Source organism: Drosophila mojavensis, unplaced genomic scaffold (assembly GCF_018153725.1).
Source record: "Drosophila mojavensis isolate 15081-1352.22 unplaced genomic scaffold, ASM1815372v1 contig_16, whole genome shotgun sequence".
NCBI lineage: Eukaryota > Metazoa > Arthropoda > Insecta > Diptera > Drosophilidae > Drosophila > Drosophila mojavensis.
In genome coordinates, this window is record NW_025318693.1 from 3,901,101 (window position 1) to 3,914,518 (window position 13,418).

The following is a 13,418-nucleotide window of genomic DNA, read 5'->3' on the forward strand; positions in this document are numbered from 1 at the left end:
TTTAATATGCATATTATTTATATACATATTTATTATAAGAAACTATTTATAAGAAACTATTTATTTAATTAAATATTATATTATATTTATCATTTATATACTTTATTTTATTGTTTTATATTTTATAAAATTATATATGATATATAGAACATAAAATATTTTAAATTGGTTTTACTCTAAAACTGAACAACAAATGATTTTTTGTTTACAATATTTCTCTTTATTATTTTTTTATTTTTCTACTTTTTATTGTATATTCATTTTCACTTGAAAACACAAACAGATGAGCGCAACTCTACATACACATATGCAAAACTTTAAGTGTTCAACATTGTAATATGTATATCATTTCATACTTTATATATCAATTATAAATTATATATACATTGTATAACAAACTACCTATTCTAGTCGAAATTACCTGTCCCTAAGGAGCGCATTTGAGCCAGATATTTGCCCGGAATATTAAAAGTGCGCAGTTAATGGAATTTCTGTCGTTGTTTGCAACGAATTTAAAGCTCGACCAGATTGTTTATACACATGCATAATGTATAATAAGTGCATATACGATATACACATGCATACATATATGTATATAATGCAATCACAATGTAAGGAAACCCGAATGGATCTCCATTTGCTCACGCGTTGCGGCTACGTGTGGCTGTTGAGAAAGAATAAAAAATAATAAAAAACGAAAATTAAATATAAAACAGACGGAGAAATCAACGTCAGTACAATTTTATTTAAATGTCAATTTCATTTGCATAACTTACGCGCAGAGCATTCCATTAAATTACATTAATATGCCAGATGGCCACTTAGTCGCGTATAAAATCAATTTCAACTGCTCGATGGGAAGTTAAAGCAATGAACAAATGCCAGAAAGCAATTCATTTCACTTTATGCCCGTTGCCCGTTGCCCGGTCCCCGTTGCCCGTTCCCCGTTGTCCGTTGCCCATTGGCTATTGCCTGCTGGTCATTGCCCGTTGCTAGGTTTATTTAAGCCAAATCTCCGAGTCCCACACACTCCCACACTCTCACACCCGCACACACCCACACCCACACACACACATGCTCACGTCTGAATTCAGTTATCCGTGCTTTTGACGTACTTAACCTCCGGTGGTCAGCACCGCCTTATGATAAGCCCAAGGATCTGGCCAGCAAGTGGCCATTTGATCTGTTGCCCCTTTTCGATTTGCTGCCCGGTTGCCAAAGCGGCCTAAATGTCTAACGAAACAGGAAATAAATTCTCAACAGCCTTTTGTGCCATGGCCGATGCTGCTCGAACGTCCGCCACGCCCATTGTCCCGCCCATTCAGCCCCCTGCCGTAGAAACTGTATTGACTGGACTTTGGCCGAACCAAAAGAAAACCTGGCAAAATGTTTGCTTTAAATGCGGTCACCTGGCCCAGACGTATTGCATTTGATATTACACTCTGGTTGGGGTATTTGAGCCAGGTCAACACACTACACACACACTGAGATGGAGATATTTTATTTGAATACTGTAAAAATAATGTATAACAATGAGTTTATCTTAAATCAATATTTACTTTTCTTATTACTCTTAAATACGTGCCAAATATTAAAAGTCAAACTATGATGAATTTTACAATTATAGATGGTTAATCAAAATGACGGGCATATTAACTATGAATTACATTAAATTTTACCTCAACAAAATTAGAATTAGGCAAAGCGAATTATTATGAAGATGAGCCGATAGTTGATTATCAAAAACTCTACGCCCTTTGAAATGGAGCGGAATCGAATATAATGATGAAATAAAATTGAACAGATTAGGAAATAAATTATTCTAAAATTAAGAAACACATACAGGTTTAGCTAAGATGTATAATATATTATAGCAAATAACTAAACATTTCTAAAAAAAAAAAAAAAAAAAAAAACATGACAGCAAATTATTGTGTTATAATTTATAACTTATAAAAAAAAATAGTGCTTGTTAAATATTTATTAATCAGAAATTCTGAATCTCATTTTATTTGCAACTAGTACAGTTCCACTATATTACTCTCAAACTAGAGTAAAAAAAAAAAAAAACATTGAGATTAAGTTTACAAATTACTGTTATATTATACAGTTTTAAAGTTGCAGTGCCATAAAAAAAATTCAAAATTGATATACATATACATATGTATAATTATTATAATATTTTAAGTTAAAATGTTATAAAATGAAATTTTAATGGGACTAATTTAAATTTTATATAAAAATTTATAATTTAAATTTAGGCATTTCTAATAAAACAATTTCGAGCTCACGATGAGCTATGAATCTAATTTTATATTATGAATTTATAATTAAATTTTTATATTAATTTTATATTATGAATTAAATGAAAATATGAAAGTTATAAAAAATATGAAAAACACTGAATAATAACAAAATGAGAACGGCATAAAATAGATTATGCAAGAGCTTTGATTTATATTAAATATAAGCTAACATAAATGCGTTATATATAGAGAGAGAGAGAGAGAGAGCGAGACGAGAACTGCATGAACTTGTCTGTTGAAAACCTTTTTAAGGATACAAAACCCGCAACATTTCTCCAGCCAACCGTATTACAGGGTATATAAAATATTCGCATATGCTAACGATTGATTGCGCATTCTTTTTATGTTGTTTATTGTGATGCACTCTAAGTGCAGAGCAAGAGTTGTTGTCGACTTGTTGTGGTTGTTGTCTGTTGTTGTCGTTGCTGCTCTGCTTTGTAGTGTTTGTGTCTGAGGCAGCACTGCTTCAAATGCAACATTTCACCGGAAAGGAGCGGAAGAGCTTTTATATGCCCGGGCTACTTCCGGTCCATGGCAGGGCCAAGTTGTTGCTTTTTGTTGTCCTGGCCGAGTAGCTCGCTTGGCAGGCAGCTAACAATGGCAGCGCCTATGCATATGCCACAGAGCCCTCTGCCACAGCGCAGTCAAGTGCTAACAAAGTGTTGCATACTTCAAGGCGACGCCCTTAAACTTCCCAGCTGCAGTCTAATAAATGGCCATAAGAGAGCCATATACCAGCTCTCTCAGCCAACGCCGCTCACAGACCATTCAATCCCTGCACTTCGGAGCGATTCGATTGTTGATGCATACCCTATGATGATTTACCTACAGTATGATGGACTCACAGTAAGAGATAAATTCTGTATGTAAAACTAGATTCCAAAGGATATCATCTATTGGATTGCCCTACAAGATAACACTAAGAATATGTCAACATATTTTTCCATGCTAATTTCAATTCTATGAATAAATCACACCTGATAGAGAAAAACAAAAAGAGAGATCACATAATAAAAATACAAAGTTATGGAGACTTAAATCTCTGGAACGAAAATCTCCATATTTTGAAAATAATTCACAGTTGAGTCGTTACCCTCTTTGCTTATTTACTCAAATACATCGATTGTGACGAATTATTAACTTAAAAATTTGATAAAGAAAATATAAATCTTTAAAGATATGCCGGCTCGTTACACAAAGAAACCGTCATACCAGATTCTTAGCGAACGAATAATTCAAAACATCATAACAGAGTTCTTTATTCTCCTGATTCTACTCGTTTGCACGCAAATAAGTGAGTACATCGAGAGTTCTGCATGGGTCCACCCATTAACCATCTATGTTCGTTCAGTTACAGAGAACGTGGTTCATAAATACTCCTATTATAGTTACAAGCAGGCAAAGCGTGCATTCGTTCAGGAGTCAAACTACAGGGAACCCCATAGGTATATTGGACCGGCTTTCGCCAATGTACAGAAAATATGGGACATATGGGATTTTGCGTCATTTAATTTTCTAAATATTATACACCATGAGCAAAACTTTACCGGGGAAAAGAAAGATCAATTTCCATTTGTATTCAACATGGGCCTAATGATTGGTGTACCAAGACTACGACAGATACGCGTCAAGGAGTCACGATGTCCGCAAAAAATCAGTTTTATCGATATACACGCGAAGAAGTGCTATCCAAACTATTTACCTAAGAGTGAATTCAAAGGAACCTTTCAGCAGTAAGTAAACTTAACTGTTCAGATGTGCTATGTTTTGGTAATGATACATTGGACTATACGGATAGAATCGTACATCTTTTGCTTCTCTCTGAAAAGATCTTTTCAATCAATATATTTATTATTTCGCCTCTTCACTCATCATCCTCCAAATTTTTGTCCGAATCTCCTTTTTTCCTGCTGTTTCTTTGATGTATTCATTTAGAATTTAGAGATCATAAATTAAAACTAGCTTGTATGGTTAATACCTATCTAAATACCTCTTAACCTCTCCCCTAAACTATCCATCGTTATCCTTTCTCTCTTGTTCTCTCGCTCTCTGTCCTTCTAGATGTCTTCATCTATGTCTGTCTTCAACTCTCTGTCTCTCTTTCTCTCTCTCTCTCTCTCTCTCTTTCTCTGTCCGCATTCTTAGCAATTCCCCTTCACCATCGCTCCCTCTCTCTTAGCTACTCTTATCTCCTCTTACCCGCTCTTTCAACCTCTTTTTTCCACTCACTCTATTTAATCACTGCCATTATAGGATAGACTATGTGGCAGATGCCAAAAGTCTGAAACCAACTTATGTCACATACACTGGTGGAGGATTTTCAATTAACCTGCAGCACGATTATACAGATAATAGGAAGATATTGAGGAATCTGATAAAAGCGAGATGGATTGATTCGGCCACACGTCTGCTTGTTATCGAATTCAGTATCTACTTCCAGGACATAAATATGTTTCAGGTTCTTAAGTTAGTATTCAAGATCTATTAAACTAATTGTTACACTCCTAATATCACATTACGAATTTCAGACTAATGTTCGAAATAATGCCGACCGGACTGGTGATGCCCTCAGCATTCATACAAGGTATACAGCTAACCAGTTTCCTAACCTTGACACCCGTAACCATTTCTGCTGGAGCTATCTTTTCCATAATCGTAATATACTATACATATGTGGAAATTCGGGAAATTAAGTGGGTCGGCCCATCGGCCTACAAAAATAATTTCTATAATTATGTTGATGTACTCTTCCTGATTGTGAGTGAATTTGAGTTCCATTCCGCATCCACTTTCGATTTCATAATTCTTTTCTACGTCCATTTATTTAGGCAGCGTACTGCGTGCTGTTTTATAATGTCTGGCACATAGTTACGATTAAAGAGATCGAGAAAGTCTACGCAAAGAACCACAAGAGATATATAAATATGGACAAGTTGAGTACAGGCTGGAATGTGTACTTACATATGCTGGGCATCATGAATGCGTTGGTCTGGCTCAAGCCAATACGATTCGTATCGTTCCACCGGTCAATTCAACAGGTGCTGGCAGCCATGAGAGTGGTAAGAGAAGCATTTGCAATGCTCTCATCTTGTTTTCACCTTGGTTCCCTCACCCTCCTTTTGTAGTCCATTAAAAGCATATTGGGCTTATGCTTCTTCTGTCTGATCTCGATCTATGCATTTGCCCAGTTGGGCTGCATTGCATTCAGCCAATCGAACGAAGAGTATACAACCGAGTTTTCATCCATAGTTGCCCAGATTCGGTTCCTCATGAGCGATATTTCCTATACCTCTCTGGAAGATGCTCATCGAGTGCTCGCACCATTCTTCTTTGTGGTACTCGCTGTGATCTCCTATGCCATTATCTTGGTAAGTCCACATGGTAATCGCTACACCAAAACGACCTTCAATTGACCCAAATCTTAGAATCTATTCAAAGCGATTTATCTGAGCGCCGATTCGGATGTGAAGAAGCAATTGATCATCAACGACATGGTAATAGCTCGCATGCTACAGGCCGGCTTCAAGCGTTACCTTTGCTTCTGGCGCAAGCGTAAAACAGCGCAAATCAACCTGACGCCGAGGTTGCGACCTACCGAAAAATCGCCTGGGATAAGTGCGGAGGACCAAGCAAAACCAACATCAAACTCCAATCAACAAATGAAAATAGTTACCGAACTTCGCGATCTAATAGCAGTGTGAGTTCACGCTATTGATTACGCGTTATCGATATACATAATCGATTATCATACTCTATTTTAGTCAGAGCGAGAACTGTGCGCGCATCGAACATATGATGGAGGTATTTTTTGACATAATGGAGAACATTGAAAAGCTGCACAACATCAACAAAATATCCACAGAAAGGAAAAATAATTGAGATTCATTTTTATATAGTATTCTTAGATGTATATGTACGGGCTGTTTATAAATGTTTGATGTTATTATTTTTCATTAATACATAATCATATTTCAAATAAACGAACATCATTGAATATAAAGATTTATACCCATTGAATTGAACATATTGTAATATTTCTGTATAGAACTGTGTACTATGTATATATATTCTCACATACCTATACCTATAGCTATATCTATACCTATACCTTTGGCTATAACTATACCATTTCCTGGTATATTCCTGGAGTGTTGGCTTGTGAAAATAGATAACTGCGAAATTTGTCTGTTCTCGGCAGTGTTACCAATTTAGCCTATTTCAGACTAGATCTAGCCTATTGAAACTGATATTGACAATCCACAGAAAATGAGTATAGGATGGAATAGCCAAAAATTTCGGTAAACTATGTAGAAGTTATTGTTCTTAAGAGAACTATAGAACTGAATGAACTGCTGACTATGCCATATAATAATAATAAATATTAATGTCCATACGCTATTTAGCATATATATATTCTAGAGCAGCGTAATGAGATAAGAGACGAATTATAACTACAGAAGATCATTCAAGTATTTCTTTGGTATTTATATTTAAAAACAAAGCTAGAATGCTTGCAGTAGCAGAGGGTGTTCCCATTGGTCACTTAAAGCTCGACTGCAGAAGAGAGCGTTCTCATTGGTCACTTTAATAATGACTACAGCGACATCTACCTGCCGTCGGGCTCAACATATGATCGTTCACTCTAGCAGTAAAAACTTAGAGGAAATATTGTACTTAGCAAAATTACTCAGAGGAAATATATAGAGGAAACCCTTACAAAAAGCACTTAGCTTATTATGTTTGATTTCTAATTACATTATTATTATGATCAAAAAAAGAGCAAAGAAATGCCAGATTAACATATTGAGCTCTCTAGGTAGTCAAGAGCAATCAGCACCCACTTCTCTGATTCTTCCTAGACACTGAGAGTGACGGAAAAAAAAAGTATCTTAACGCTTCATTTTCACAAACCTTGCCCATTTTCTTGATATTGTTAGGTAATTTCAATTTTGGAAACTTTAGACTTAAATTGAAATCGCAAACGCCGCGTCGCACCGCACCGGCCCGCCCACCATTTGCCATTTGCCTAAATAAATGCGGATGAACAAGGAGCGTGTCGGTCGGGCCTGAGAGATAAAGCGCGCACACAAAAATAAGTCAAGAGGAAAAAAAAGAGCACAGGTTAATGGATTTTTCTTGTGATATTTGACTTGAGACACACGACGATGACCACCCGACCTCACATACTCCTCTCTCTTACTCTATATATATATATATATATAAATATATATATTTCTTTTATTTTTTGTTTGGCCTTAAGACGACTTTCATTTTATTTTCACTCTTTATGCTATGGCGGATTTTACAAGTGAAAAAGTTTACATTTATTATCAAGATGTCTAGAGTGGGCGGCTCCATTTTGGAGGGACAACAAACAACACATTACGTTTAATTGAATGTTGCGGTTGTCGCCTGTCGTCGGCACACGACAACAACAACAATAACAGCAACGGCAACGGCAACGGCAACAAGGAGAGCATTTTGATGCCCGCTTGGTCTTGGGCTAAGCTTTTGTGTTTGCTGGGCACGCGCCTAAGAGGAACAAAAATTATAATGTAGTGTAAATATTTAATGGTGATGTGGCTTTAGATTATGTTGCTATCACGTGGCCGCTGTTAAACGTGTGCCCTGCTGCTGCTGCCAGCCAGAAGCTCGGTCAATTCAATGAACTGTAAATTTCACTGGTTGTTGTGCGTATTTCGGGCCAAACTTATTTTACGCATACAATGCATACAATAAAAATTAAAAAACAAAAAAATCTGGATGTCATAACTTATTTGTATGTGCGAATCACTGAGCTGCAGACAGAGATAATAAAAAGCGAAACGAATATATAAATGCAATTTGCATATATTTCTGTGAAAGTATCTCATATCTCAGTAAGCGATATTTGAAATTTACGCGCGCAGCACACTGACGCCATCTGTGTTGAACTTTTGCAAGTGCAATTACTTACTGAATCCTATAGCAATCTGCTTATGGTTGAACGCGTTTATCGAGTAATTCAAGTCAAAGTTCTTTGACATTTGACATATCGAAAGTATATCGATTGCGTGACTTACTCGATACCTTGTGATAGAGAAAATGTACGTCATGTGATTGTGGATTCTTTTTTTTCGCACGAAGCAGTCACCTGTCGGCCGAGAAAAATACAATTACGCCTGCAATTTGGTAAATAGCAATTAAATTTCATTTAAATTCAGAGTTTATACAGTGTTTTAAACAGTAGACAGACCAAAAATCGTGCAAGATGGCGCCCCAAATACGCACAGTCGTAACGCAAACATTTCTATGGCTCTTCCTCGCCGCGGCCACAATCCTCATACTCTACTTTGTTATGACTGGCAAGGGCGAACGCGTAAGCGTAGGTTGGTTCCTGACCACGTCCAGTCCGTACATGTGGGCCTGTCTGGGCATCGGATTATCTGTTTCCCTGTCTGTCGTTGGCGCCGCCCTTGGCATTCACACCACGGGCACCAGCATTGTGGGCGGTGGCGTGAAGGCGCCACGCATTAAGACCAAGAATTTGATTTCGGTTATTTTCTGTGAGGCTGTCGCCATTTACGGCCTCATTACTGCCATCGTGCTCTCTGGTCAGCTGGAGCAGTTCAATATGGAAAATGCGCTCGCCAGCGAGAGCGTGATGAACACAAACTGGTTCTCGGGCTATTTGATTTTTGGTGCAGGCCTTGCCGTCGGCCTGGTCAACTTATTCTGCGGTATCGCGGTCGGTATTGTTGGCTCCGGAGCAGCGCTTTCGGATGCTGCTAACGCTGCACTGTTTGTCAAGATTCTGATTGTGGAGATCTTCGGCTCGGCCATTGGTCTCTTTGGTTTGATTGTGGGCATATATATGACATCCAAAGCTAAAATGGGTGATAAGGATTAAGTGGCCGTGAGTATTAATTAAATTTAATCGATATACAACATTCTTCAAGCACTTAACTAAAGTTTTTACAGTCTGTGTCACGCGCCCAATCAAAAAACAAAAACAAATAGATACTACAAAAATAAAAACAACAATCAGTCATCAAGCCATTCCGACATATAAGACACAACAACAACGGTGTTCCATCTTTTGGAAATTACAATCTCGATATACGCAGTTACTGTTTCAAACGTAACCCCTCGCCCCCTCTGCAGCGCTCACGACAACATGGGACTTTAGTTACTTATTAAGTTATAAAGTTACAAAAATCTACAATTTTTACGCCGCGCGCGTTTCGTTAATTTTCAGCATCATACGTTAAATGCGCGCTGTGTAAAAATTACATTGATTTATTTTTTATATTGTTATCAGTTTAATTTATAAGTGTGCGAAAAAGAAAAACCAAGTGTGTGTGTTTTTATGATATAGCTAAATGTAGTTGTTTATATTATTTGTTCATTTTTGGCACTTGTATTTCTAAAAAAAAATGTATTATATTAACTACAACTACAAATAATAAACATGAAACTGTATAATCTTATGCTACTGCTAATGCAGAAGTACTAGAAAGTACTCCAACAATATTACTATAGAAAGTATTCCATATTAAAAGCTATTAAATACATACGTTTTGTTAAACAATCCCCAATAACTTGAGTGATCCAACTTTAATCGCTTGCCCATTGTCTTTTTGCCTCCATATATTAACTTCTTTAAAATTTCTGCTTCTATCATTTAGTGTAATGATTGAATTTTACCGATATTAGAAATCTGGCCGATAGCTTGCAGTATCTGTATCGAAATTGTTTTCCAACATTGTTTCTAATCAAGGACATCCAACATTGTTAAGGTTGTATCACTTTTCGTCATTCAAACCATCGTTGATTGCTCGCCTGCCTTGCCCCAACTGTAAATAATCGACTGCTCGACATCGACTACAGGAACAATTATAGTTTAATTGAGCGAACTATTGGCTCAACTGTCATTTTCAGTCCAGTTAAGCACAGTCACGCTGTCAGCTTGATCAAACCCATTTTGTCTTCTGCTTTCAACCGAAACAGTCGAATTTCTCTAAACTTCTACGTGAAGCAATGTAAGTTTTTAGAAAAAAAAAAAAGAAAAAAAACCAGAAAAAGAAATAAAAGCTACTAAAATAAATGAAATATTTTCGTCCCTGTTTAGAACTGCATCGAATATGTCTGAATTCGGAGAATCCAACTTTGAGACTGGCTATGAAAATTCAGAGTCTCAACAACTGCAAGACTCAGGTCATGCTCAGCAGCCAAATGATGATGCTATCTGGGAGGAGAACGATATGAATGGCTTCGACCAGCCAGCCATCAATGAGTGGCCCGAAATTAAGATATTCGGCCGCTGGAGCTGCGATGAAATTACAATTAGTGACATTTCGCTGCAAGATTACATCGCTGTCAAGGAGAAGTTCGCTCGCTTTTTGCCGCACTCGGCCGGACGCTATGCAGCCAAACGTTTCCGCAAGGCCCAGTGCCCGATTGTGGAGCGTCTGACTTGCGGCCTAATGATGAAGGGACGCAGCAATGGCAAGAAGCTGCTCGCTTGTCGTATCGTCAAGCATGCTTTCGAAATCATCCACTTGCTGACCGGTGAGAATCCGCTGCAGGTCACGGTCAATGCCATTGTTAACGCTGGGCCACGCGAGGATTCCACGCGTATCGGGCGCGCTGGAACTGTGCGTCGTCAGGCCGTCGACGTATCGCCATTGCGTCGCGTCAATCAGGCAAGTGTTTGGTAGGGCTAACAACATATTTTCCTAACGCTAATTCTTATATCACACTCCAGGCCATCTGGTTGATCTGCACAGGGGCACGAGAGGCTGCTTTTCGTAATATCAAGACCATTGCCGAGTGCCTGGCCGATGAGATGATCAATGCAGCCAAGGGCTCATCCAACTCGTATGCTATCAAGAAGAAGGATGAACTCGAGCGCGTGGCCAAATCAAATCGTTAAATGCTAATTTAACAATATACCAAAACACAAAAACCAAAACCAAACAAAAAACTGATCGAATTTAAAACAAAAATCCAAATAATATACATATGTACATATATATGTATGTAAAAACAAAGGACTTCAAATAAATTACACTAATCCAATAAAAATGAATAATAATCGTAACGATAAATGAATATCAGAAAATAAACAACCTAAGTAATTTGAAAAACGTCTATACAATAAAACTTAACCTAAATATTCGCTTTTTTTTTTTCATTCAAATAAGGCGTTAGTTTTGAATGAACTTGTGGAGCCAGAATGAGCTGAGCTACAATTGAACAAGTTCGCTTTTCAAATATGGCGTTAAATTTGCAATAATTTCAGTTCTTAATTGGTAGATGTGACAGCATTAGCTACCAATTGAATAATAACTAACTATTTAATAACTTAGCTATTTACGCACATTAAAGTTCAGTTGTCTAAAGTGTTATTTAATAAAAGGGCAGCAAATAATCCGAGCTTGTGACGTCACAGACTGCGTTTGAATGGTCTTGAAATTTTTGAAATTCAAGTCAAAAAAAAAAGGCAGAGATTTAATTTTATACGTTTAATTGAGAAAAGAAAAAAAGAATGGGAATTCGCACGATTTGTCTTATATTCTTTGGCCTGTGCCTCTTTGGGGCTCTGGTCATAATTCTGGGCAATGTAATGACCGGCCTAGGAGAACGTTCGGGCCTGGGCTGGTTCCTTCACACAACTAGTCCCTACATGTGGGCTGGTTTGGGCGTCGGACTGTGCGTCTCACTATCTGTTGTGGGCGCGGCGATTGGCATTTACATGACGGGCGTCAGCATTGTCGGAGGAGGAGTGCATGCGCCTCGCATTAAAACTAAGAATCTTATATCTGTCATCTTTTGCGAAGCCGTTGCCATTTACGGTCTAATCAGCTCGATTGTATTCTCCGGCAATCTGCAGACCTATGTGATTCACAATGTGATAAACAATCGTAAGATCATGACGCGAAACATATTTACGGGATATGCCACCTTTGGCGCCGGCCTGTCTGTTGGCCTAGTGAATCTCAGCTGTGGCATCTGCGTGGGAATTGTGGGCTCTGGAGCGGCTCTAGCGGATGCCGCCAATTCATCCCTATTTGTCAAGATACTAATTGTGGAGATCTTTGGCTCAGCAATTGGACTGTTCGGATTGATTGTGGGCATTTACATGACGTCCAATGCGGAAATGGTTAATTAATTCATTTTTTATTAAAAACTAAAGCTTAAATACTATTTATTCATCGTCGCTATCTTCTGCGCTGTTCGCATCTTCTTCTTCCTCTTCCTCGTCCTCTTCATCCCAGTGCTTGATTTTCTTGTTGGTCATGAAGTCTTCGCGCAGCACATTCCATTCGGATTTCTTTTTATTGCCAGCCCCATTTGTTGGCTTGTCCTCATCCTCGTCTTCATCTGTCGTCGACTCCGGCTCCTCCTTCTTCACGGCGTTGTCAATTGCCGTGGACTTGGAGCGTTTACCGCTCATCAATACGTCCAGGAACTTGCTCTTGTCTATGTTCTTGAGTACTGCATCCTTTCGGCTGTCCAGCGGTCCGGCCTCAGCCAGCTTCTGTTCAAGATCCTTTTGTTGGATGCGCACTGCATTAAAAAACTGAACCGTGCCTCGAGTCGCCACCTTGCGCAGATTACGCTCTCGGTCCATATCCTGTTTATCGGGCTTGACACGCAGCTGCAGTGGCACATTTTTGCGCTGGTGACGCTTCAGTTCCGTATCAAGTGCGGAGCCCTTCTCTTCTTTGATATCCTTTTCCGTTTTGATCTCAACTTCAGCTCCATCGATCTCAAAGTCGTAGCTCTTTTTGTCTTTACTGCTTTGAGCATCGTTGGGCTTCAGTTTCTTAGCTCGCGAGAGAACTGTCTTCTTTTGCTTCTCAGGTGGCTTTTGCTGCAGCAGCTTAGCAATAGTTCTTGCCCAAGCGGGATTGCCTTCGTTATCGCATTCATCAATTTTGTCCTCTTCCTCGTCGTTTTCTGAGGCGGAGGACGCGTCCACGTCTTCGGCAGGTGGCGCCCTCTTCTGGGATAATAACGCCATCAATTTGATCAATAATTGAATGTATATTCAATAAAAATATTTGTATTCGCCGTTAGCACGTGGGAGCATCAACAATAACTTTGATGCGGTCAGCTGTTTAAGAG

At 38.4% G+C, this 13,418-nt stretch overlaps 5 protein-coding genes across 7 annotated transcripts; 4 read left to right on the forward strand and 1 right to left on the reverse strand.

The window, feature by feature from the left end:
* Positions 1 to 3,300: 3,300 nt before the first annotated feature.
* Positions 3,301 to 6,306, forward strand: LOC6573523 (polycystin-2). The gene is made up of 8 exons (XM_015166952.3): positions 3,301 to 3,600; positions 3,658 to 4,039; positions 4,560 to 4,772; positions 4,835 to 5,063; positions 5,135 to 5,365; positions 5,432 to 5,674; positions 5,732 to 6,003; positions 6,068 to 6,306. The coding sequence occupies exons 1-8, from the start codon at positions 3,486 to 3,488 to the stop codon at positions 6,183 to 6,185; spliced, it is 1,803 nt and encodes a 600-aa protein (XP_015022438.1). The 5' UTR covers positions 3,301 to 3,485; the 3' UTR covers positions 6,186 to 6,306.
* A 2,060-nt stretch (positions 6,307 to 8,366) lies between these two features.
* LOC6573522 (V-type proton ATPase 21 kDa proteolipid subunit) lies at positions 8,367 to 9,621 on the forward strand. 3 transcript variants are annotated; one of them, XM_015166951.3, is made up of 3 exons: positions 8,367 to 8,477; positions 8,533 to 9,201; positions 9,258 to 9,621. In XM_015166951.3, exon 2 carries the CDS (start codon positions 8,557 to 8,559, stop codon positions 9,193 to 9,195), a length of 639 nt encoding a protein of 212 aa, XP_015022437.1. In that variant the 5' UTR covers positions 8,367 to 8,477; positions 8,533 to 8,556; the 3' UTR covers positions 9,196 to 9,201; positions 9,258 to 9,621. The 3 variants fall into 3 exon arrangements, with proteins under 3 accessions (XP_015022437.1, XP_015022436.1, XP_001999590.1); XM_015166950.3 differs by having other exon boundaries at positions 9,267 to 9,621; XM_001999554.4 differs by having other exon boundaries at positions 8,372 to 8,477; positions 8,536 to 9,201.
* Positions 9,622 to 9,680: 59 nt separating this feature from the next.
* LOC6573521 (40S ribosomal protein S5) lies at positions 9,681 to 11,461 on the forward strand. The gene is made up of 3 exons (XM_001999553.4): positions 9,681 to 10,327; positions 10,417 to 10,990; positions 11,053 to 11,461. Exons 2-3 carry the CDS (start codon positions 10,430 to 10,432, stop codon positions 11,218 to 11,220), a joined length of 729 nt encoding a protein of 242 aa, XP_001999589.1. The 5' UTR covers positions 9,681 to 10,327; positions 10,417 to 10,429; the 3' UTR covers positions 11,221 to 11,461.
* A 66-nt stretch (positions 11,462 to 11,527) lies between these two features.
* On the forward strand, positions 11,528 to 12,494 carry LOC6573520 (V-type proton ATPase 21 kDa proteolipid subunit). The gene has a single exon (XM_001999552.4). The coding sequence runs from the start codon at positions 11,836 to 11,838 to the stop codon at positions 12,457 to 12,459; it is 624 nt and encodes a 207-aa protein (XP_001999588.1). The 5' UTR covers positions 11,528 to 11,835; the 3' UTR covers positions 12,460 to 12,494.
* Positions 12,449 to 13,417, reverse strand: LOC6573519 (RRP15-like protein). Its single transcript, XM_001999551.4, has one exon. It carries the CDS (start codon positions 13,312 to 13,314, stop codon positions 12,496 to 12,498), a length of 819 nt encoding a protein of 272 aa, XP_001999587.1. The 5' UTR covers positions 13,315 to 13,417; the 3' UTR covers positions 12,449 to 12,495.
* Position 13,418: the final 1 nt, after the last annotated feature.

Coding starts and splice junctions, on each gene's coding strand:
- LOC6573523 (XM_015166952.3), top strand. CDS start 3,486: ATGCCGGCTCGTTACACAAAGAAACCGTCATACCAGATTCTTAGCGAA. Junction 3,601..3,657: donor ACTCGTTTGCACGCAAATAA/GTGAGTACATCG, acceptor ATGTTCGTTCAG/TTACAGAGAACGTGGTTCAT. Junction 4,040..4,559: donor TTCAAAGGAACCTTTCAGCA/GTAAGTAAACTT, acceptor CTGCCATTATAG/GATAGACTATGTGGCAGATG.
- LOC6573522 (XM_015166951.3), top strand. CDS start 8,557: ATGGCGCCCCAAATACGCACAGTCGTAACGCAAACATTTCTATGGCTC.
- LOC6573521 (XM_001999553.4), top strand. CDS start 10,430: ATGTCTGAATTCGGAGAATCCAACTTTGAGACTGGCTATGAAAATTCA. Junction 10,991..11,052: donor CATTGCGTCGCGTCAATCAG/GCAAGTGTTTGG, acceptor ATCACACTCCAG/GCCATCTGGTTGATCTGCAC.
- LOC6573520 (XM_001999552.4), top strand. CDS start 11,836: ATGGGAATTCGCACGATTTGTCTTATATTCTTTGGCCTGTGCCTCTTT.
- LOC6573519 (XM_001999551.4), bottom strand. CDS start 13,314: ATGGCGTTATTATCCCAGAAGAGGGCGCCACCTGCCGAAGACGTGGAC.